The 25966-nt window shown below is 40.5% G+C and overlaps 2 protein-coding genes across 4 annotated transcripts; one reads left to right on the top strand and one right to left on the bottom strand.

Moving 5' to 3' along the window:
- Positions 1-4871: 4871 nt before the first annotated feature.
- LOC120737274 lies at positions 4872-9350 on the bottom strand. Of its 3 annotated transcripts, XM_040037884.1 has the most exons (9): positions 9246-9350; positions 7656-7706; positions 7396-7514; positions 6916-7308; positions 6617-6836; positions 6278-6489; positions 6018-6165; positions 5830-5939; positions 4872-5492 (listed from the first exon to the last, which is right to left on the bottom strand). In XM_040037884.1, exons 2-9 carry the CDS (start codon positions 7693-7695, stop codon positions 5181-5183), a joined length of 1554 nt encoding a protein of 517 aa, XP_039893818.1. In that variant the 5' UTR covers positions 7696-7706; positions 9246-9350; the 3' UTR covers positions 4872-5180. The 3 variants fall into 3 exon arrangements, with proteins under 3 accessions (XP_039893818.1, XP_039893816.1, XP_039893817.1); XM_040037882.1 differs by having other exon boundaries at positions 5830-6165; XM_040037883.1 differs by lacking the exon at positions 9246-9350 and adding an exon at positions 8361-8477 and having other exon boundaries at positions 5830-6165.
- A 252-nt stretch (positions 9351-9602) lies between these two features.
- LOC120737295 lies at positions 9603-13157 on the top strand. Its single transcript, XM_040037910.1, has 3 exons — positions 9603-10089; positions 11905-11985; positions 12609-13157. Exons 1-3 carry the CDS (start codon positions 9634-9636, stop codon positions 13155-13157), a joined length of 1086 nt encoding a protein of 361 aa, XP_039893844.1. The 5' UTR covers positions 9603-9633.
- Positions 13158-25966: the final 12809 nt, after the last annotated feature.

Raw genomic sequence — 25966 nt, 5'->3', positions numbered from 1 at the left:
AATAATCAGCGGCTTGTTTTTATTTAAATATTTATTTCCCATAATAAGTTCAACAGGGGAGATGTACTTAAGGAACATGAGACTTTTTCAGATAAATAAAGGCAAATATTGCAAACTACACAAAAGGCAGCCGCTAAAGCGTTTAAGTTTCAAAATAGAACAAACGAAACAGACTAAACTGTCGATTCCACTTAGACACAAAATATTAATTCTAAAAATAAATCTTAGTTTTACAGAAGAACAGACAAAACTGACTGACTTTTGTCAATATCAAATAAACTGAGAACTAAAAGGAAATTCTCAATCTCTCCTTGTTGTATAGCTTAGCTTTTCAAACAGTTACTTTAGTCTGACAAAAGCCGAATGACGAATTAGCGCTTCCAGTCAGAGACTGAGGCTACGTCCACACGTACACGGGTATTTTTGAAAACGGAGATTTTCCGTTTTCGTTTTAAAAAATAATCCCGTCCACACATAAAGGGAGAAATGAAGGAAAACGCTGCTATGAACATGCCAAAGCAGCAGGTGGCGCTAGATTCTTAACCGTGCAGAAATGTTGGCCAATCAGAAGTCTAGAAGCCTCGGTGGGAAAAAGTAAACAAAGCTGGGGCATAGAAGCAGAACCAAGTCTATGTGTGGAGTAGGGCTGGGCAAAACGATTATTTTCCTAATCGATGAATCTAGCGATTAATTTTTCGATGCATCGATTAATCTAACGATTCATTTTTCAATCCGATTCGATTTCGATTCGATTAACGATTTTTTCCCCCATTATTTGACTTGTATAGCAATTTCACATTTATTAATTTATGTATATAAATGAAAAACAAATTTATTCATTTGAAGACCTTTTAATAAAAAAAAATTGCAAAATAAAGTTGTAGAGGTCGTACAATCAATACAATAGAGATAGCATTTAACAAGAAATGAAATGTGCAAACATATATAAAATTAAGGAAAAGTTAACAAAACATTTCAAATAAATAGCAACAATGGTGTCTTTAAACAAACAAAATGTAACATTCACTTTGCTTTCTGCCAAAAAGTGCTCTTCATTCACAAAACAAAATCCACAATAACATTGTACTACAATCTTCTGTTTTTAACAAAAAATTAAATGTTTTGCAAAACAAATATAACAAAGGAAATCATAGCAAAAAATTGATAATATACAAACAGCAGCAATGGCGTCTTTGAACAAATAATGAAATGACAAGTTACCCCTAAGTAGGACTCTGTGACCAGACTTGTCCAAGCATCAGTGGTAAGGGAGATTTTGGATGTGGCTTTTTTTAGTTCATTCCTTATAGTGATGGGTCGTTCGCGAACGAAATGGCTCTTAGAGCCGGTTCTTTGACGTGAACGACGCGAGCCGGCTCCTTATCGCGAGCCGTCACGTGGGTTTTTTTTGGGGTTTTTTTTTTTCTTTCTCTCAGCCTCTCTCTCCCACTTTTTTTCCGCTTCACTCTGCACGCGAGCCTTGTGCTTTACGCTGGGCAGAGGGGGGAGGGGCGGTAATTACACTCAGTAGCACAGGAACAGAGCCAGAGAGAGAGAAAGAGAGGCAGGGACAACAACATTAGAAAGGTATAGTAATCATCCACAACTATTTTCGGTTGCAGATGATAAAAGATTCAGAAAGTTTATTCATGCAGGTCCATATGACAGAGAATATGCATCTTCTTTATGTTTTCATATTTTAATTTATATTTAATTGTGTTGTGGTTTGCAGTGTTTTGTGTTGTTTCACTTTAAATTTGTAAAAGGAAAAAGCTGAAAATTTAAATAGTTAAAAGTTGAAATGTGAATAGTTGATTTTTGTATTATATGATTTATTTATTACATTTTATGTGGAGTGAATAAATAAAAGTATATTTTTACGGTGGCCCCTAGAGACAAAGCACATACAAACTTCAAATCACGTATGAACTCTGAAGCATGTACAAACTCCAAAACACGTAAAAACTCCAAAACACGTACAAACTCCGAAGCACGTAAAAACTTAGAAGCATATAAAAACTCAGAAGCACATAAAAACTCAAAACACGTACAAAAGACAACAGAAGTGCTCCAGGATGCTGGGCGCAGTGTTGAGCCTTTGTTATCTTGTGGCTACACAAGCCAGCAAGTACCAACGACCGGATTTGGTGTGTGGTATTAACAGGTAAATGAACTTTTTTTTTAAATTATTTGAATATATATGAGTGCCTGTCTATAAATACACAAACAATACACACATGCTTTCAATTGTGTAATTTAAGTGATCTAGTAGCTCTGCTTTGGAAGTTCAGTTCATGCTAGAAATGTGTTTTGGAGTTTGTACGTGTTTTGTCTCTAGGGGCCACCGCATATATTTATATATCAACATATATATATAAAACCACTTTTTTATGTTAGTAATTCCTTTTGTGCATAATTTTATATTATTGTTAATAATAAATTAATTAAAGCAACAAAACAACCTGAAGAGCCGGTTCGGAGCCGAAAGAGCCGGCTCTTCTTACTGAGCCGAACCGAAAGAGCCGGATCTCTAAAAAGAGCCGGAAATCCCATCATTAATTCCTTAGTTTCTCCACTGAAGTTTCATACTTTCTCTCCATCATGCTTGTAAAATGATGCCTAGACGGCAGAGTGTAATCTGGTTGGAAAGTGGTCAGCATTTCTTTGAATCCCTCACCCACAGCAAGTGGTCTCTTGTCTTTTAAAATCATAGCTAAGACGCTCTCAGTAAGTACAGCCACCTCCTGGGGGGTGCATGGTGTACTTCTTCTCTGACAGTAGTCCTCCAGACTTTTCTGTTTATTCCTGAAATCATAAATCACACACAGCACACAGATGAATTCGAATAATTACAAAATAATTATATGGAAAGCATAATATCAAAATAATTTGATAAGGATCTGGTTGAGATAGATAGATACACACACACACACACACTGTTATGCCATGTGCTTTCATAGCATAACAGTAAGAGGTTAATAATAATCCCCAATGTTGAACATATGATATGCAGTAATCATGATGTCTGGAAAAGATAACGTTTAAACAGCCATAGCTGATGGCACTTTTACTGGTGCACTGCTTTCTAGTCATTAGATGGCATAACTTTGACCTATAAGATCAAGCTGGAGAAGCATTATGTATGAAAACAGCGTTCAAATAGGATGAAACACATTAAATTTGACAAATCAAGAGTTCATTGTCATTTTGCTTTTGCAAGCACTTTAACAATGTTGTAACAGTGTCCACGACGGCTACGTTTAGCAGGTGGTGCATTACCCTTGTTAACATTTCTCCTGCGGCCAATTCGCTGTCTCACATTTTTGTCTTTCGCCGATTCTGATAATCAGCCTGCGCGCATTCTGACTCATTTTGCCAGCATGGGCCACAAACCAAAAAAACAATAACAACAGCAGCTGCTATATGTTACTGCTCAGCAGCTTAAATGAGTTTTGCATTTACGGAGGTTGGGTGTTTATCTGTGTCTATGAGTGAGTGTACGTCTACGTGGGGAGGGGGGGGGGGGGTCTGGATGAAGTAACAGGTAAAAACTAGCGTTAGTAAAAAAGTTGAAAACTTACGGTGGTTTGTCCTTTGCAGAAGCTGCTCCTGGATGCCGTCGTTTGAGGTGCTGGTGCATAGCCGTCGTGCTTTTATGATAGGCCATTTCCACCTCACAAAGCCAGCAAACGACTGAATCACTTCCTTTTCTGTTAAAATATCCCCATACTGTAGAACTGCGTGTTCGGGTGGAGTGATTTAAGTTGACTGCAACTGCCTCACTCATGATTCTGCTACTCGCTGCCGCCATGTCTTTTTTTGAAAGTGACAACGCATCGACGCAGATTTTTTTACGTCGACGTATTTTTTGCGTCGACGTAATCGATTACGTCGACGCGTTGTCCCAGCCCTACTGTGGAGGGACAGTAACTGTGTGTATATGTAAGCATTTAAACACTGCAGAGAGTAGAATTAACAGTATTGTAGAAATTCATTTCACCAAAACAATAACGTGGCGCACAGTGTGACGTCAAAAAATGCGCACACCTTTGACGCTGCGTTTTCTTCGTTTTTCTAGTCCACACGTAAATACAAAAACGGAGTTTTTAAAAATCTTCGTTTTCAGTGACCAAAAACGCCGTTTACGTGTGGACGAAAGGTGACTTTGTGTTTGTGTCCCTTATTGTTATTATTCTCTTTATTATTCATGGGCTGTTTTGGGATGGTTTGTGTTTGGGATTTTAGACACTGGGTTCTGGGTTTGTGCTCCCTCTATTGGTCCCTGGTGTTAGTGTTCCCCTGTCTCGTCAGGTTAATCGGGTCCAGCTGTGTCTCCCACCTGTGTGTGATTTCCCAGTGTCTCTCTGTGTACTTATGGTGTGTGTTTACCTCTGCTCCTCGTCGCGTCGTCTGTGTTCATACCCGGTGAATCCCCTGCGTGCTCTCCCTGCTGTTCTCCCTTCATGTTCAGGTTTGCCACTCCTTTGTGTAGTTTCTCCCAGTTTAGTTCGTCCTTAGTTCTGTTTGCCATCTCCACTTTATGTTCAGTATTGTCAATAAATCACCGTCACATCTAAGGAAGTGCTGCGTTTGAGTCCTCCTTTCCACTCTTCACACGGCCGCTGCCCCGAGCCGTGACACAAACGCATAGAAAAATCTGCTTTTACAAAAATACCCGGGTACGTGTGGACGTAGCGCATGCACCAGTTTATTGCACTGCAAATTCCTTGTAGCTTGACAAGATTTATTGTCTTAATCTTAGCCAGATTATCTTGTCCATCTTGTTTTGAACATTACAAGCTAGTTTCCAGTCTCATGTGTTAGATGATTAGACTTGTTTCAAGTATATATTACTTTTTTCCCTTATTTAGTCCACTTTAACAATAACCTGCAGATAATAAAGATACAATTGAACAGTACAGGTCCAACATTATGAGTTTGTTTAAGTGGTTTCAACATTTCAACAGCCTTAGAGGTTTCGCCATTGCCCCATTAAAATTGACGAGTGACATAGGAAGACCACAAAGATTCAAATTTCTTCCAAATGACACCAAATACCACAAAACTTGTCTGGGTGAGTAAATGAACATTTTCCATTTTAGAAATAAGACCCAGATTGAAAAAAACAAACAAAAACAAAACAGAAGTGCCCTCTCCTAATCTTATCTGAAATTTACACACTATTTTCCAATAAATGCATGCCATTCTGCCAGGGCTTTTCTGTAAGATGATGTAGTGTCATGCTCATGAATGGCATCCTGGAGAACTTCTGTCTGAATGACAGACAGCAGGGTTGCCACGCATTTGGGGTAAGTCAGATGGAGTGCATAAAAGTATGCCATCACATATATCATAGCCTCACCAATTTTTTCTTTGTCAAATGTTGTAACTGGTAAATTACCAACAGCAATGACACACTTGCAGCCATCGAACATCACTACTGGACATGACAAGCTTCGTTTCTGGAGGACAGCATCTGGATCTTCTGTAGGCTGCAAGACACAAAAGACATGACAGTCAACATCTTATATTAATTGTATGTTTTTTTTGCTGGGATTTGGTCATAACGTTGGAGATGTCATTATCTTGTTCTTTGTTGGTTACACACATTTTATAGTAGTTTTGACTTATGGTTTATCAGTGTCAAGCGACTCCTTATGTGACCACACTCGTGTACATTAAATACGTTATAAATTGATGAAAACAATAAATTATAGATTTAAGTCTTTCGGCTGAAACTGAAAAAGCTTTTTTGAGTCATGTTTGACCGAAATATTTTGTTTGCCAAATTTTCTGTAGATCTTTATAAGCAAATTTTATAAAACTTACCTTTAGGACATGTAGAAATGCTTCAGAAGCATTCCCCATCTTTTTTGGTGGATGGGCAGGTGTGGGAAAGAGGGTTGGAAGAGCCTTCATCAGTGCAAGGTGGGCTTCAGCTGGACAAAGCAGAAACAAACCTTCATAAACATAAATTTTAAAGGATGAGAACTTTGTATTCAAATGGTAAAACTTACTTTTGTCCATGGTCATTGGTGGATTCATTGCCTTCTTTGACACACCGTAGAACTCTACCCTGGAGCAGAATTCTTCCCATCTCAGTTTTACTTGACTGATGAACTTGTTGTTGTGGGGATCCAAAATTCTGCGAAGCTCACCCAACGCCTACAATAGGTTTAAAAAAATAAGTAGACAAATAAAATCAAAATAACTTTACTACCACACCAAATATATTTGAAATTAAAGTGATTATTTATTAACTCTTCCAAAAACTTACATGATGCAATTCTTTAAAGCATGGATATGCATCCAAGATGAGGCAAGCTCTGTTCTCCTCTTTCATGGTGTCTGAGTCAATGAAGGATCTTCTGGCTTCAAACTCGAGGTCTAATAGCTGGGACACATCTTCTTGGTTTGGTTTTGCCTTCTTACACATTTCTTGTAATGTTTTGTAATGTCTTGCTTGTATTTGCCGACTATCCTTGTCAGCTAAGATAGAGAGAAGTACAAGAGCATTTTGGTTTTTCATTGTTACTGAAGTAGACTTCCACAAAACATTAGCTACTACTGGCTGTGTGTTGATAACCATTTTACAAAATTACTAGTATGTACTCACATGAAGTGGAGGCATTGTCAGAATTTCTGACAGGTGATAACAGAGTAGATGCACCACTGGAAGAACTGCGATCAGCATCTTCATCATCAGCTTCTTCATCCCTTGGGTAGAGGTCAGTGAGCCTTCTCTTGGGCCGTCCCCTCTCCGGTGTTGGTCCTTGCCTTTTTACTGGGGTTTTCATATTTTGCAGCCTTTTTTGTAACTTGGCATTAATGCTCTCCTGGTGAAAATACATATATATCATGCCCCCTGAACAAAACAAAATGATTTATATATGAGACACAAATACAAGAACTTACGTGTTTTACGCTTGCATCATTATCCTGCAGCATAGGATAATATTCCACAACTTTTTTAGCCATTGCAGTGATTTCGGTCTTAGAGGGGTATCGCTCCATTTGGCCTTGGCTTGCTCTCAAAAGGGACACCATACTTGTGATTGTATTTCTCACCAATCTGCATTTCAGTTCTTTTGACATGACGCATGCCTGCTCCCTGCCGGAGCGGGCCAACTCCAGGTAACTCTTTCGGCATTGCTCCAACTCACTGTCGGTGTACAGAACATATTCCGGAGGACTGGGGAGCTGCAAGGTTTTCAGCTGGCTTACATTAGCATCAGCAGTTGGAGGGCCGGTTGCAACTACCCTGGGTGAAGAAGTTGTTTCAGGTTTCTGTGGTAGCGGATGGTCTTCCTGGTTTAGGGTGAGAAAATAAAAGTACTGCTAAAATAAAAGCATACTTTCTGGAGATTAGTTGAACTAAATATTTTTACATAATACCTCAGGATGAATTATTGACCACACATGTTTTCTTCTGAGAAAGTGCTCAGGCCCAGAAAAAAGGTCCCTCAGATCATCACGGGTCAATGTTAAAAGCATGCGCTCGTCAATGCTTGCAGCTAACAAAAAGACAAACACCAGTTAAACTGTGCAAGCACATAACTGCACAAACAAAACTGTTTTTTTAATATATATATATATATATACACACACACACACACATACATACATACATACACAAATATATTATCAAATATAACCTTTAAGGACAGATACTGTTACATCATCCAGCTTCTCCATTGCTCAGTCACCTGCAAGACAAATGTTTACAATTAGTGTTATGTTAAAAACATTTGAAAAGTTGAATCTTAATTGAGTCCCATGAGAATCAAAGTGATTCACGTCAAAGAATCGTTTTGATTGTTCAACATTTTTACCCTTTTTAAAGCTATTATAGAAAAGAAATGTCCAGACAGCCCGGCTGAGGTCTGAAAGGGTTATACAATATTGCCCGGTGAACTTTTACTCACCCAGATTTGTGTCATTGAATTTCATCAATAAGATTATGCTGACTAGGGCTGCCAGATCATGCATCCATTGGACGTAAAATGTACAGCTTATTGCACCAGCAGCATCTGCTCTTACATAACGATCATTAGCTTATAGCTTTAAGTGTTTAAGGTATGTGCTAACTAAAAATAAAGGCAAGATGATAGTTTATTACATTTTAAAGAAATTTGCAGATTGCTCATTGCTATCTAAAATATAAAAGGACACCGGAGTATATTCTCCAGCATCTCACACTTCTGATAATCAGTTGTCTGCTTGACGTTTATTCAGCTGTGTAAAAACTATAACTTTAATCTCAGCCAAACCGATTTACTCAGGAACAAATAAAATACTGAAAAAAGCCAAACAATAACATTTTTAAGTTATTTAAGTGACTTATATATATCATGTTTCACCTGAGTAGTGAAAGACGGCGGTGGTTTTGAAAATGGTTCGCCCGGAGTCCGGTGTTCTCACGGCTCTAGTGAGCGTTAAACCCCGGCTAGCTATCGAGCTAGTGGGTAACAGACATCTCCGAAAACGTCGGAGCGCTTTTGAAAATATGTGGTGTCTTGATAAACTGTCCAGATATTTGAAGTTTACACGGCTACATTCTCGCCTGAAAATATGTTAAACGTTTATTTTGTAACCTAGAAAGAGTAATAAGAGAAATTTTAAAACTAACTAGCTGCCGCCATTTTTGGAAACTGAGCTAGGCCGCGCTATGAATTCTGGGATACAGCTTCTTCTTCTTCTTCGGGGTTTAACGGCAGCTGGCATCCTTGTACATACAGTGCTGCCATCTTCTGTTTCAATTTTGAATCGATACACAGCGCTACTTGTTTTACCAACCAGCCTGATTCCTGAATAACACTGTTTTGAGCCCACTTTAATAAATCCAATTAATATCAAAATATTAATTTAAACCAACACCTTGTGAGGGAATTCAAGCAGCTAGTAAATCAGTCAAAGACAATTGGAAAACCCTGAATGTGGTTAATTAGCTCTCTTGCTAATTGAAAGAAATTCTCAGTGTGCCTATTAACTTAAGTTAATACAAACGGCTAATACTGCCCCTTATAAATAGCATAGCTAGGAATTCTCACAACATTACAGTAGATACTTCACTAAATAATGTTCTCTGAACCACATGCGAGGGCTGCTAAGCTAACGCTAGCATCCGTTAGCATGCTACATTACTCCTTCCCGCGCTCAAATTAAATTTATTATTCTGTCCGCTTGACTTTAAAACAGTGATTAGACTACACACTACTTACATTCGAAAAATTAAAATTGCTTACCTCTCTTTCTTGACGAAGTTTTCTCTTACAGTTTTTCTTTCAATGCTCAGGTGCAGAAGATTCCTGTGACTCCAAATTCAAACGGAGTTGGGTAACAACTAACATGGAACACGAAGGGGGTGCACATCTCAATTTTTGCTTCTATATACAATTTAGTGGTTTGTACGTTCATAATACACAGTCAGTATGATAGGTAAATTTCTTCTTCATTGATTTAAAATAAACTCTTATAGGTGTTATTTCATTTTACCTTATTTGTGACCATTTTTTGTTTTTACAGCTCCAGTTTGTAATACCCCCCTCCCCCCATGAACTTGGTATTTCCCAAACTAGCGCGGCAACAGCTCCACACTGCAACATATTTTCTGCTTGACTTTAGTCTAATACAATGGCCTGTTGGAGGTGTGTGATTTGCTTCGTCTTTGTGGCGTTAACATTGAAGTCTCTCTTAAGTCACATTAATACTGCACACAGTCGCAGTCCAGATTTCCGTGTCATTTGTGGAGTCGATGGATGCGCCGAGGATTACCGTGTTTTCAACTCGTTTTACCACCATCTCAGACGCACACATCCACAATACATCACCACTGGGAACCCGCCTACAGGATGGCTGACAGCTTCATCCGATGCAAATGTATTAGGAGGCGAAAATTTTGGTACAGCCATTTTTGCCGACTATACTGCCGAACCCAGACAAACTGTTAGCAATGGCAATGGCACTGAAGTAGAGCCACCACCACTAGACCCTCCAGTAACATCGGAGGTGTTGGAGGAGGAGCGACAGGAAAGTCAGAACGTGATGGAGCAAGACGCAGCTGAGCTTCAAACACCTCGTCAGAATCAGGTAATGTACTTTATGTGTTTCTGTGTGTACGCGCGCAAATTTTTAAATGTATGTGTGTTGTTTAACCTTAACCAAGCACAGTTACCCCAATAGCTAGGTTTCATTTGACGTAGACATGACGTCGACGTAAAGCGCGAAATTTGACTGGCGGTCGGAAGTGAAAAAGATAAGCGCAAAATCACAGACAGACAGTACGCAAAATGCCTATGTCCTGTTGTGTTTACGGATGCTCCAGTAGGTCGACCCGAGAAACTGATAAACGGTATTTTAGGGTACCAAAAATAGCCCAACGAAGAGGAGAAAAATGGAAAATTCTAACCGAAAAACGTAGGAAAAAATGGATTTTAAATTTACGTTTACAGTCGGGAGGAGCAGAGTCTGCCAATGCCCGTGTCTGCAGCGACCACTTCGTCAGAGGTAATGTTATGTTTGCAAACGAACTTATTAGCATTAGGTTGTCGTTAAATTCTCGTTTACTTAGTGCTTTTAAGTTAGTAGTCTAATATTGACTTGATTGGGACTATAGGCTGCCCAAGTGCTTTGGATGACGAAGAGTCGGAGGACTGGGCTCCGACGGTCAATCTCGGCTACGAACGAAAACCCAGATCGGAATCAGTTCTCGGAAACATCCTACTTAATTAGGCTACTAACCCTGCCATACAATTGCAATGAGCTGCAATCACTTCTCCATCCTCCTTTGCAATTACCCAAGTCTTCAGAGGTGTCTCATTAGACCTCTGAGAATGGTTTACCTTGAAACAAACAACTGTCACTCTAACGAAGTCCTAAGGATGTGGCATGTTTGTTGACGTTAAAGCCGCTACCGCTAACTGTTAGCGTGTTTAAGATAAGCAATATAAGAACAACACTCACCCTTGCAACACCAAACTGTATCCATCACGGAGACGTTTTGTTCCAAGGTTGTGGACCCACCCGCTGACAAAAAAATTGTACGCCTCCAGACTCTTGAAAGCTTTCATTTGCTGCCTAGTGTAGTAAGAAGTCTGGAGGACCAAGTAGTTGGTGATATCCACAGCCTCGATAGTAGGCAAATCCTTTACTTCTGTGGTGTATTCGGACATTTTCAAAGAATACGGATCACGTCCGATATATTTTTTAACTATCTGTTTATATCTCTCCCGAGAAACGGGGTCTAAAGTTGCCACAATAGGCTGCTCCTGACTCTCCACAGTGTCCTCCATGTTTACTTCCGCCCTCCACTCAAAAATCGCGCTGCCTCCGCACGTCATCAGAACCACGTGACCGCAACCCAACTATTCAGCTTTAGTAAAACCGTAGTAAAGCCTAACTAGAGAAAATGTACTCAGTTCAAGTGAAGATTATAGTTTTAAAGTTATGTGTTTTCTAAGATAAACTACTTGATTAGAATATTTTAATAGGTATGAAGGCCAGTGCTGAATTTCAAATGCATGAATCCGCTGAAATTCAGGCTTGCACAACAGTGTAGGCTTAGTTACCATACTTAAACATAATAAATAAACTTATTTACCAGTGTTGTGTACCTGCCTTGGTTGTTGTTAGATGCTCCATGAACCAAGCAGCTTTCAAATTTTTCTTTCAGTTAACTTCAGAGTAGATTCCATAAAGATTGGTTAAGTTTCATTAAATAACTCTTAAATTGTTCATAACATTTGCAGCTTCATTAGCTATCCATTGTAGTATGAATCTTTTAATAGCAAAAATGTACAACAGTTTGGAATATTTCTTTGTTTTGTTTTGCATCTGGTGGAATTTGAAACACATTCTGAGTGAGTCATTTTTCTTACACAATTGTTTTTTCTTTTTGTCCTGTAGGGTAAAAGAGAAACTGTTGATCTTGCCAGATGTGCAGCTGCATTTGCTATTGGTGTGCGGGAGCAATGCCACCTATCACAGGTACTGCTTCATCTGATATTATAGGGGTGTCATTGTTAACTTGTTAATAAGTCTGGTTCAATGTAAGGCTGCAACTAATGATTTTTTTTTTTCATAATCTGTCCACTATCTTTGCAATTAATTGATTGTTTTTCATTGCTGGTTTTATTCAGCTATTACTTTCACCTATATAAGTTATTAAGAACAAATGTACATTACGAAGAAGTTAAGCACAAGAGTTGTGCAGTTCACTGCAATGTATGTAACTCTGGGCACACTCAACAGTTTAAAATAGGCTTAACAGTGTAAAATGTGTTCACTTTTAGGCATAAAAGACAAATGAAGTAGAATTACATAAAAAAAATAAATAAGGTAATCATTTGTTCACTTTTTCTGTTGTAACCTTTCATGCTCCTCCATCTTGCTCGGTGCAATGTGTTTGTGCCACGTGAGTCATGCATGTGGCATGTCATGCAAAACAATGCCAATTATTGGCTGATTTCTTCTTCTACTGCTCCACTGGTAAATTACAACATTCAGTGGCTCATTAATTTGAGCTAAAGAAATAGAGTTGCATTTTGCTTCTGTTATATTTTCTATTTACGCTTTCATGTCTCTGATGTGTTTTTTTTTTCCCCCATCAGAGGAGTGTCAACAACATTGTCCTTGGTGTCCAACAGTATCAAACAGCTCTTCTGACGTCCTTGAGGGGAAAAATAAAGACCATCCTTGAAAGGCAACCTGACAGCAATGGACCTTTACAACAAGAAGTTCTTTCAACACTGGACAACTTTCAGGATCCCTTTCCCATATGTGCAGCTTCAAACCTACAGGACCGTGTAACACAGATGCATTTCAACCCTGTCACACCTGAGGAGATCATCATTTCCAATTATGCCTGTAGAGTTAAAAAGGGAGAATCGAGAGTTCTTGCAATCAAAAACAAGTCTTTCTACTACATTCCTTTGATTGAAAGTTTGAAACAGCTATTATCCAATTCAAGACTATTTGACATGCTCAGTGCTGGACCTCAGAGTTGCCCCAACGCCAGTTTTTTGTATGACATTAATGATGGAATTATTTTCAAAACCCACCCACTGTTTTCAAAGAAGAACTCTGCTTTACAACTGATACTCTATTCTGATGAGATAGAAATGTGTAACCCCCTAGGGTCACGTGTCGAGTGTAAATAAACTACTAATGTTTTATTACACCTTAGGCAACATAGACCCTAAGTTTAGATCAAAGTTGGCTTCCATCAGACTTCTCGCAATCGCAAAGTCTAGGGACATAGATGAGTGTGGGGTAGATATAATACTACGGAGAATCAATGAGGACTTGAAGTTACTGTACGATGGTGTTGTGATTAACACTGTCAATGGGGAATTTTATTTAAACGGAGCAGTTGTTGCTGTGTGTGGAGACACTCTGGCCCAGCATGAGCTTGCAGGATTTAAGGAAGGAGTTGGTTTTGCGTATAGCAAATGTCGTCATTGTGAGTGTACTTTTGATGACATGCAAGAAAATTTCAATGAACGTAGTTTCACCAGACGGACATTGGACGGACACATTAGGCAGTGCATTGAAATAGAAAGGGCAACTACTGAATTTTTGAAATCCTCGCTCAAAACGACTTTTGGCATAAATAGACAAAGCAAATTAGTTGATTTCCCAGGTTTTAATCTCATAGAGCAGATGCCACAGGATATTATGCATGTAATTCTTGAAGGAGTGGCACCAATGGAAATTAAGTGTGTGTTGAAATACCTTGTTTTATCTGGAAATTTGGATTTGGACATGTTTAATTCTGCCATGCAGAACTTTCCTTTTTCATCAGTGGACATACGTGACAAGCCTTCACCAATTAGTATTGCTACTTTAGCTTCAAGTGACAACAGACTCAAACAATCCTCTGACAAATGCTTATATTGATCAAGATTTTGCCATTCTTATTGTACAGTGTTGTAGAGAAAAATCCCTTTATCCAGTTTATTTTGGATTTAATTGAAATTGTTAAAATACTTTTTGCCCCAGTTGTGTCTTTACAAACTGTGTCCAAACTAAAAAAAATGATAGAAGATCATCTTAAACAATTCAGGCAACTATTCCCAGAAAAAAATGTAATACCAAAGCAACATTACATGCTGCATCTTCCCTCTCAAATTATTGCCCTGGGACCTGTAATACGTCATATGTGCATGAGATTCGAGTCTAAACACAGTTTTTTTAAACCATGGTCATCCAAATTAAACTTTAAGAATGTGTGCAAGTCTCTTGTAAACCACAATCAGCTGCTGGAGTGTTGCCAAAGTGAAGCAGGAACTGAGCATCCGATATTTGTAAATGAGAAAGAACTAGGTCCTGTATCAGAGGTTGCTAATATGGACCATTTGCAATCAAAGGTTGTATATTTTTTGGGGATTGAAGATGCTATACATCATGCCGTTAGAGTAAAGTGGCTTATTTTACATGGAAACAAATACATCTGTGACAGGTCTCTTATACTCATTTCAGCAAATGGTTTAAACCCTATCTTTGGACTTGTAAAAAACATTTTTATTGTTAATAGTGTACTTTATTGTTTTGAATACCAGGTGTATGAAACCTTGGGTTTCAACAAAGACTTTCTTGCCTATGAAATTGCAATTCCCAACCTTGCCCAAGCAACTGAACTGACTGATGTTGAAGACCTACTTGATTTTACGTCATATTACCCAGTCAATTTCAGAAACAGTGTCTATGTTATGACAAATATAACCTTGAAGATGTCCTTTCTTTAAAAACCTGAAATAAATACCTTCCAATGAGTGACTTTCTTATTTCAAGGAAAAAGGTGAATGTTTCTTATTTTGAGATAATTTTTGTTTTACACTCTATCTAAAAGCTATTTTTGCTTGAAATAAGTGTAAAATGGTTCATTTTTAGATATACAGACTAAATAAGAAAAAAAAAGTAATATATACTTGAAACAAGTCTAATCATCTAACACATGAGACTGGAAACTAGCTTGTAATGTTCAAAACAAGATGGACAAGATAATCTGGCTAAAATTAAGACAATAAATCTTGTCAAGCTACAAGGAATTTGCAGTGTATCTTCACATGTTTCTAACATTACAGTTTTATCTTCAGGTGTAAAATCAGCTGCTCTGCTGTCTTATCTCCTGATCCTGTGTGATTGATTAGATCCTGCAAACACCACAAATTTCATTCCAGCTTTGATTTGAAAGCCAGCGAGTAAAAGGATCAGCGATAGTTTTCAGAGCGATGCCAAAGCTTGGGTTCCTCTCCTACAGCAGCTTTTCTTTCTTTTCTCTCCCTGTGAAATACAGCAGCTGCACCTTTAGCTGCAACACACTGTGAGACAAACTGCACACAAACAGTTTGTGTGTTTGCTGATGTTTGTTGAGCTGATAGAAACGCTGCATTTGAAATTAGCTGACACTTCAAAAACGTTCCTCCCTTTATGCTCGCTGCTCTTCAGCAGGGCTAGCTAGATGCTAAAGTAGCGCTAACACAACTTACAGTTGAGACCAGCCGTTCGAATAAAAACAAAAAGTCTCCTCAACTTTGAAAGTCTCTGTGTGGCCAACAGCTGACAACATCATGCCCCCATCATGACCCAAACCAATCATGAAGGTGCTGCTTAGAGTAGCTGAACGCACCGCTAAAGTGTTGCACCACCAACTCCGTGCTGCTGCTGTTTGCTCGTTTTGTGTATCATGCGGGTGTCTCTGCACAGACGCACAGAAAGGGAAAATGACGTAGGGAATTCCCATAATAATCTAATTGCGCACAGCGACACCTGCACATTCCACCAGTGTTCTGCCAAAAAAATCATAGACCAGCCATTTGAATGAAAAAAAAGAAAGAAAAGTCTTTGCAACTCTGAAAGTCTCTGTGTGGTCAACAACAGACACACATTGTGCCCATATCGTGGTCTAAACTTAAGGGTTCAAATATTGAGGAGGGATACAGGAGGGATTCAAAATCACAACACTGGTCCAGGAGAGTCGGTCAAACGATGATTTTAATGAACACACGTGTGGGAGATGAACACTGTACGCAGACAGCATCGATCTCACTCGAACAATACACAATCAGTTGTTTTTATACCATCAGGGAATTGTTTATGACGCCCCCTCATGCGTCAAGCAGATACAATACATGCATAAGTTGCAAAACCACAAATGTTCTGGTGACGACTTTTGACACAGTGAAAAGAACATCGCCTCCATCTCCATGCCAGGTGCCTTTCCTGTAGCCCGTCTCGCTCTCGCTTCTCCAAAACTTCAGGGCATGCTCTGCAACAAAAACTGTCAGTTCTGCAGACTCAAAATGCAGTTGCAAGAAAAATATGTCTGAAATCTTACCTAGAATACAAGTCTACCTAAGATGTGTGTGTGTATATGTCTCCCGACCTCAATTGCACTTTGTTTCACCTCTCACCTCACCTACTAAAGCTCACAACTAGACAGAGGCCACTCTCATATGTGTACCAATCTACTAAAACTATATATGTATATATTGAATAAATGCTTTAATTAAATGCCACTACTCAAAGCTTAATATTAAGATTATCAATGAATAAAAGACAGTAATGAATATCCTGATTATTCAAATAGCCTCAGACAGCTCCTCAAAATAACCACCAAAAAATGCACACTTTACAGAGGAAACAAAGACATTTTAGAAGTACACTTCCTGACTTATTGTTGTTACATTCAGAGATAGTCAGGGAGGGACCTCTGATGCCTATGCCCAAGGTAAGATGTGCATTTATTTAGATGTTCAGTTCAAAGCCTTTGAGGTATTTTTAATTTTGACTTTCTTCTTATTTTATGTATCTTGAGATATTTTAAATTTAAGCTCAGTGAAGCACTTTAAGCACAATAACTTCAGTGTCGCATTTTTTCAGACTAAAAGGTGTGCTTAAAATCCTTTCATTTCCTCAAAAGAGTTCCAGAGATCTTTCCTAAAGCCTGATTGATATTCAGATAAAATGGCATTGGTGTCTAAAAACTCCTTTAACTGCTCGCACACAAGAGCTTCAAGAACTTTGGCCAGCACAGATAGTTTAGATATTGGTCTGTAATTAGTTAACACTGCTGGGTCGCCCCCTTTAACAGAGGGACAACAAAAGCTGATTTCCATACTGAGGGAATTTCATTCACATCGAGTGTGAGGTTGAAAAGTGTTGTGAGAGGCTCTGCCACAAAATCAGCTGCCAGTTTCAAGAAGTAAGGATCTAGTAAGTCTGGCCCTGGAGATTTTCTATGATCTAACACTTTAAGAGCTTATTTTGATTGATTTGGATGGGGAACATGTCACTATTTCATTGTTCAGGAAAATTCATTCAAGTTTTCACCAATAAATTTCAAGTGAAAAAGTTTTTTTTTGTTTTACAATAATAAAATAACAATAAGAATAATAATCATCATTACTATTAATAATAATTGTTCTTGGCTTCATTTTCCCTTCCAGTCTTAAAACACTTCCATTCAATGATTTGGGGGAAACATGAGACATTTAAAGACCTTCATTTGTTTTTAATATCAGAGTTTTTAATGAGTTTTTAATGAGCCACAGCAGCCCTGAATAAACACTTGAATTACTGTCTGAGCTGCTGCAGTTTCCTGCTGCGTCCACTTTATACCACCAGAGATAGAGCAACAAGCAAAGCCATCACCATTTCACCTTTGAGGAGGCCGGCACACGTGTGAAGTGTGGAGATCAGGGAAATTATTTTGCTGCTATTGTTAATAATCATCATCATTACCATTGCATTAATAATATAATCTACAGCATTGATATTGTAGTTAGATGTTTAAACATATTGGCACCCAATTTATTACAGGTGCAGTTATAACCACTTTAAACTGTTGAGTTGAATCTATAATCTTAAATGCTTTTGAATGCTTGTTATAATCTTAAGTGTGTATGTGCTGATTCTGTTGATTCTGAGTACACTCTGTGCAAAGTAGACAGGAACTGCAGGTTTGCAGAGCGTGCTTTTGCAAAAGTGAAACTAAAAGCAGAGTGTAAGTGCAGGTTATTCTGAGGAGCTGTTTGGATGATGCTATTTGAATAACCAGGTTGTTCATTATTATCTTTTATACTTTTATATTCTTTTATTAAGCTTCTAGTAGTGGTTCTTGATTAAAACATTTATTCAATATATTACACATATAGTTTTGGTAAACTGCTGACACATTTGAGAGTGGCCTCTGTTTGACTGCGAGCGTTAGTAGGTGATAGGTGACACAGAGTGCCAAGTGAGGTCGTGACACACACACACAAAGTAGATACACTCATTTATAGGTGAGAGGTTAATCATGTTTGCTTGCAACTGCGGGCGTGCAGAAGTGCTATCTCACTGCAGAGCATGGTCTGTGGTTTCGGAGAAGCGGCAGTCAAAAGGTTGACAGGAAACATCTGCCATGAAGACAGAGACAATGTTCTTTTTAAACTGTGTTAAAAGTCATTGTGGTTTTGATCTGACCTATGCATATATTGTATCTGTGACGTTGAAGGGGCGTCATTAAATTCAAGCCCTGATGGTATAAAATATCTGCTTATGCTTTGATTAGTCGGAGATCAGCGCTGTCTGCGAACGGCGCTGGTCCCCCCACGCGTGTATTTCATTAAAGTCAATTGTTTGACCAAGCTCTTCTGGACCATGGTTGTTTGTACTCTCCTCCTCAATTTCTGAACCTTAACAGAAGCTACATGCTAACACAAACCAGCTTTACTGAGTCTCGTCCTCACAAACTCACCAAGTCACTCACCAACGTAATGGACATGATGCAGATGAGATGTCTCCAGGACGGACAGGTGTCTAACAATAATCACAGAGAGATGAGATGAGGTAGCCTTTATTTGTCAGTTGCAGTTGCCCACAACCGAGATGACAGACCTTGCCGACCGTACATACAATACAATCATCACATTGGGGAGACAGGTCAGGCTAGGTAGCGAGGAAAAAAACATCGAAATGTGTAACACAAAAGGATAATACAGGAATGCACAGATATCAACACACCATAACACAATAAACACAGACAAGCAACATGGGAAAGAGTTCCAGTGTGTACATCTGATCTGGGACCGCTGCAATCTTTCGACTGCGCCTCCAGCTGACCTGATGTCCACATCATGGGGGAGGTAAGCGTTGGAGGTGGCGTTGGATCCGGGGTAGGGAGGGTGATGCGTCAGTGAGTGCTTATCAGTATACAGTGGGGCAAAAAAGTATTTAGTCAGCCACCGATTGTGCAAGTTCCCTCACTTAAAATGATGACAGAGGTCAGTAATTTGCACCAGAGGTACACTTCAACTGTGAGAGACAGAATGTGAAAAAAAAATCCATGAATTCACATGGTAGGATTTATAAAGAATTTATTCGTAAATTAGGGTGGAAAATAAGTATTTGGTCACCTCAAACAAGGAAAATCTCTGGCTCTCACAGACCTGTAACGTCTTCTGTAAGAAGCTTTTCTGTCCCCCACTCGTTACCTGTATGAATGGCACCTGTTTGAACTCATCATCTGTATAAAAGACACCTGTCCACAGCCTCAAACAGTCAGACTCCAAACTCCGCCATGGCCAAGACCAAAGAGCTTTCGAAGGACACCAGGAAAAGTATTGTAGACCTGCACCAGACTGGGAAGAGTGAATCTACAATAGGCAAGCAGCTTGGTGTGAAAAAATCAACTGTGGGAGCAATCATCAGAAAATGGAAGACATACAAGACCACTGATAATCTCCCTCGATCTGGGGCTCCACGCAAGATCTCATCCCGTGGGGTCAAAATGATCATGAGAACAGTGAGCAAAGATCCCAGAACCACACGGGGGGACCTGGTGAATGACCTGCAGAGAGCTGGGACCAAAGTAACAAAGGTCACCATCAGTAACACACTACAACGGCAGGGAATCAAATCCCGCAGTGCCAGACGTGTTCCGCTGCTGAAGCCAGTGCATGTCCAGGCCCGTCTGAAGTTTGCCAGAGAGCACATGGATGATACAGCAGAGGATTGGGAGAATGTCATGTGGTCAGATGAAACCAAAGTAGAACTTTTTGGTATAAACTCAACTCGTCGTGTTTGGAGGAAGAAGAATACTGAGTTGCATCCCAAGAACACCATACCTACTGTGAAGCATGGGGGTGGAAACATCATGCTATGGGGCTGTTTTTCTGCCAAGGGGACAGGACGACTGATCCGTGTTAAGGACAGAATGAATGGGGCCATGTATCGTGAGATTTTGAGCCAAAACCTCCTTCCATCAGTGAGAACTTTGAAGATGAAACGAGGCTGGGTCTTCCAACATGACAATGATACAAAACACACCGCCCGGGCAACAAAGGAGTGGCTCCGTAAGAAGCATTTGAAAGTCCTGGAGTGGCCTAGCCAGTCTCCAGACCTCAACCCCATAGAAAATCTGTGGCGGGAGTTGAAAGTCCGTGTTGCTCGGCGACAGCCCCAAAACATCACCGCTCTCGAGAAGATCTGCATGGAGGAATGGGCCAAAATACCAGCTACTGTGTGTGCAAACCTGGTAAAGACCTATAGTAAACGTTTGACCTCTGTTATTGCCAACAAAGGTTATGTTACAAAGTATTGAGTTGTATTTTTGTTATTGACCAAATACTTATTTTCCACCCTGATTTACGAATAAATTCTTTACAAATCCTACCATGTGGATTCATGGATTTTTTTTTTCACATTCTGTCTCTCACAGTTGAAGTGTACCTCTGGTGCAAATTACTGACCTCTGTCATCATTTTAGGTGGGGGAACTTGCACAATCGGTGGCTGACTAAATACTTTTTTGCCCCACTGTATGTATGTGTGTGCGTGTCCATAGTTCAGCTGAGACAGTGTCCTTCGCCCCACCAGGCTAAGTAAACAGTCTTCCAGCAAACCCAGGTGGTCTTTTAGGGAATGGGAAGGAACAGACTCAACACAGTTGTTATCAGGGAGTTTTTGTTCAGCTCCAGCCTTGAGCCCACAGCTGGCGCCAAAGGGGTAGCCGCATTATAATGGTGATTATTCTTTTACAAACAACTCATGAGAATTTCAAGCTGTTTTTAACACTCCAACACCGACACTGGTCTCTCAATCTCCCGTTAATAGCTGTGAGTTTCTCCATGATGTTATTTAGGTCTTTTCAGTCTTTTTTGCTCAAAGAGCAGATTCTGAGACCTCACGACCGCAGCCAACTGATCCGAGATGTAATCTAGCTTCCGCCCAGAGGTGTTGTTCCGAGTTGATTCTTTCCTGATGTAATCCAACATACATGGGCTCAGAGGTGTTATTCTGAGCATTCACTGCAGTCGTAAGCGGCTCCCAGCTCTTAACCATGCTGCATTCAGTGAGCCCTTTCTGAGAAGTCGCACCTGTCGTTCCAATCTCAGCGGGCAGCCTTGTGGGGGTTTGAACAGCCGGTTCCGCTTTCTTAATTCTCCGATAAGCCAGGGCCAAGCCAGCTCCAATCAGCAAGAACCCTGTTATCATGGTTCTGAATAGGTAGATATCTTCAGCGTCCTCGATCGACAGTCCCGCCAGGCACACGATCCTCTGCCACCCGTCCATCGTGTATCCGGCAGGGAAAGTCCCTCCAGGGCACTCGGGTTCTCCCGAGCCCAGACTTCTCGTTAAAGGGTGTCAATAGCATTCAGAGACCAGTTGATCAAATCCTTAATTCTCTTTTAGGTTTTAGACACAGACTGTGAGAGAGTGTTCCAGGGAAAGTAATACAAAAAAGATACGAGAATAGACAAGGACATAAGAACTAGCAGGGAAGATAAGGGAGAGGAGAAAAAGTGCGTCCGCCGCCTCCGAGAGCCAAAGCAGAGCTGGCTGGATCACAATACTCCCCACACAGCTGTGGAGTCTGAGAGGTGCTCCAGTGTTCGAGTGGACAGGTGTGTGTCCTGTAAAGCTGCAGGTGTGTGTGTCTACATACAGATAAGGTGCTGATGTGAACACATTGCTCACAGGTTTGGAGTATCTGTCAGTAAAATGCAGAGCGGTCTACACACCACGGGGGTTTATATAGCACACAGGCTAATGCTAAGTTAGCACTGCAGGAGCTGTACTGCATGGTCAACGGCTGAATGTCAAAGCAGAGGGGGTTGTGACTGTGGCTGGAGACTTTAATCATGTAGAACTGAAAGCAGAACCTCCACCACCACCTCCTGAAGGAGATATTTCTGTTCCCTCAGCTCAGCATCACCTTTGTCACTGTCAGTGATTATGGAGGTCCATCAGGCAGACCTTCAGAAAAGCAAGGAGCAAAACAAGCATCTGACTGAGCACCATCAGATGCCTACACCGAGCTACCAGCCTGTCATGATCTCTCTGTGCTCCTGTGCTGGCTCAACACTTTCTACCTGCCTCTGTCTCTTGATGCTCTTTCTCTCCTCTGTGTGAGTGAGTCAACCTCACCCTGTGTTTCAGGGGCGGGACTTAAAAGAGAGAGAGAGAGAGAGCTTACTTTCTGTGGGAGACTCACACAGCTATTATTGTTCAGTAAATGATTTCAGCTTGAACTTCACTGACAAAACTTCCATGTGGCACCATGAACCTTACCCAGCTGTGACTTTTCTTACAGCAGATACAAAGCAGTGAGCAGAGTAATAAATCTGGTGTAGTTAGAGCAGCTCCAAGGATAGCACTTGTTACATCCCCTGGCTCGTCTAGGGGGTTTGAAGGGACTAACATAAAGGTAAGTAGTGAAGGAGGAGCCCAGATGGTAATTTTAAAAGGTTTATTTCATGCTCGTGTTGAAATTCTGGTTCAGACTGAGGGTTAACTTCAGGAAGAGCCAAGGCCAACATAACAAACAAAACATCCCAGATATGAAAATAAAAGAAACTTCCCCAACTCTAAAGAAAACAAAATATACAACCTATAACCATAACCTACCTAACACACATAAACAGGAGAAAACAGGGTGTCAAAACAAAAGGCAGCTCTCTCCTACAGGCAGTCTGAACATGAAAACACAAAAATGCACATATAAGTCAAAAGGCATGCAAGCCTGCACAGATATGGCAATTAAAATGGCCAGAGGGCCCAGAAACACAGCTCCACAGGCCTTAAGTAACTCTGCTGATTGACAATTAGCTGGATTCTGTGAGCAGCATCCAATCGGGACAGAGGAGGTGGAGCCTAGACAAAACATAAGCAGTTAGTTGAAAGAAGAAAACCAACATCCTCCTGGGGGATGTAACACACTGGTTTCCTTTAACTATCCAGCTGCCAGATTAGATGCAGAGACAGACTGGAAATGATCACAAGCTGTAAGTTAAGTGTTCAAAGAAGCTGCTTTGTTAGGATTGTGACAGAGTTATTATACATCAGTACTCTGTGTAGTTAGTGAAGCACATGTGTGCAGATGCCTGTTTTCCCATTAGTGGAGACGTTCATGTAGAGCAGTGTGGGATCCATGGGGATAGTTTACCTGTAGCAGGTTATTAACACTCACTAATACTACAACAGGACAGTACTCCTGTGTGTGAACACCACAGCCCTAAAGCTCTAAATTCTAAAAGGAATTTAGAGCTTATCTGACAGAAACATGATTAGCGTTATGCAACAGTAAACTGAAGGAAAGTCTCTCTAATCTGTCTTTCTCTCAGGTCTTGTTGTGCTTCCTCTGCTGTCTGTTATCCAGAGCAGAGTTAGCATCACGTACACATGTGACTGAACTGTTTCTGTAAGAGCGTCACACACACACACACACACACACACACACACACACACACACACACACACACACACACAGCAATGTAAATCACACACACACACACACACACACACACACACACACACACACACACACACACACACACACACAACTGTTCCCAGGATAATGTTGGAACAAGTGTATCAAAGTAGCAGAAATGCCCCGGCGAGCTCTCACATAGACGTTCACTGTGTTTGCCTTTACTTCCATCACAGTAAATAAACATGTATGACCTTGTTACTCTGTGTGTCTCACTTCATACGAGAGTTTGTCTAACACACTCTCACTCCACCACATCTCCTCTGGAGGTCTAACTCCAGGCAGCAGCCATGTTTGGGAGCGTGCAAGCAGCTGGTCCTGAGTGTATGTAACACAGAGTCACTCACACACAAACATGGACACATGACTGAGGAATAAGTACGTTTCTAAACTGAAACATTAAAACGACAATATTGATCGAAACTATGAAGAACAACCAGAAACAGGAGCTTCTGCCACAGGCTGCCACTGTCACGGCGCCTCAGTGACACAATAATAACGTTACTGGTGACAGGAAACCAACTGATGTAAAATAATATGATGCTGTGGGCTATATTTGGTTGTGTTATGTTTGGAATACCAGCCACAGCTAACAAGTAGATAAATATATTCTTATATTTAAAAAGCCTGCCCGGTAACACTTCCTGTGTATCTGGAGTAGACGACGTGTGGCTGACGGATCAAAACTAATTAAAATGTCAAATGTTTGTCGTCTGAACCTAATTTGAGTTTTTATTGCCATGAAACAGGAAACTGCTCAGTGAGAAGAGTCCAGACCTCATGGATGAAACTGAGAACCTGCCTCATAACTTTAACTGTAGTGAGTAGAAATGATCTGCGCCATGTTGACTGGATGAAACAAAGCAGCTTCAGAAGGAAGATCTATCTTTGTGGTCTTTGTCCTGGTTTCAGACTTCAGTGATCTCTGGATGCTGTGATCTGATCTGATTTGGATTTATGTGACACATGGAGCCATGAGAGCTTCTTATGGTGTTGGCCAGAGGGGCCAATGGCGCGATATGGCAGCCTCGCTTCTGTCAGTCTGCCCCAGGGCAGCTGTGGCTACAACTGCAGCTTTCCTCCACCAGTGTGTGAATGTGAGAGTGAATGAATAGTGGAATTGTAAAGTGCTTTGGGTGCCTAGAGAGAGCTATATAAATGCAATCCATTATTATTATTATTATTATTAAATCTAAAACTCAGAGACCTTTAGATATAAAACATCAGCTGCATACTGTCCTTAATTTAAAGTGAAATCTTCTGTTCTTAAACTTAGATTTGATATCTTAGACCTGAAAACCTGCACAGCTTCATTGTTACTGCAGTTCAGCTTTAGACTCACACACAGCTGGTTCATGTTTCTGTCTCTGTGTCCTCACTTTCCCAGCATGCCTCGGCTCTGGAGGTGTATGAGGGGGTGGAGTCTGTCCTGCTGACCTGTCAGGACTCTTCTGTACCTGCATGTCCCACTTTGGTGTGGAGCTGCCACGACCTCAGTCCTCCAATCGTCCACCAGCGTAACCTGGCAGGAGATGAACTGAGAAGAGCTGTGGAGAGTGGGCAGGCAGGTGAGTCACAGGTAGGCTTTTCTCTCTTCAGCAGAAGCTCAAACCAGCTCAAAGATTCAGGTGAGCAGGATTTGCAGGACTCACCATGAGTTCTTCCACATGAAAGTATTTCCAGCTGTCAGAACACAAAAGAAAACAGGTGAGAAAATTCCTGAGGAACAAGCAGAGAGGAAAACACTGGACGGCAATTACCACCACTGATAGGTAGCAGTCTGTTGGAGAGTGGAGGTGCCTGTTAGTCTTTAAATTCTACTGAGTGAATGAGCTGATGACAAACAGCCAGAGCCCAGGAAAACTGGAGATCCAGCCAGCCACCCGAGAGGAAAGAGAGAGGGAAGGAGACACAGAGAGGAAGCAGAGGAAGGAAAGAAGGAGAACAAACCTGACCTGCCAGGACCATCACGAGTTTCTACCTGCTCTGAAAAGGTGGTGCAAAAATACCCCATCAGTGTTGTTTCAAACAGTCCAGCTTAAATTACAAAACTTAAACTAATCTTAGACTAAACTCTGAAATAATTCTGACACATTATTTATTAAACACAGTCAACTCTGTGTTATCAGTGAGGGCATTGATGAGCGCTACACTTACATAGATAATATATCACAAACATAGAGACAAGCTGGAGCTTTGGGTTATTAAACTTACG

This window comes from Simochromis diagramma, unplaced genomic scaffold, assembly GCF_900408965.1.
Source record: "Simochromis diagramma unplaced genomic scaffold, fSimDia1.1 OVJJ01000044.1, whole genome shotgun sequence".
Classification (NCBI taxonomy): Eukaryota; Metazoa; Chordata; class Actinopteri; order Cichliformes; family Cichlidae; genus Simochromis; species Simochromis diagramma.
Note: the sequence above shows the minus strand (reverse complement) of the source record. Positions and strands in the feature narration are given on the sequence as shown.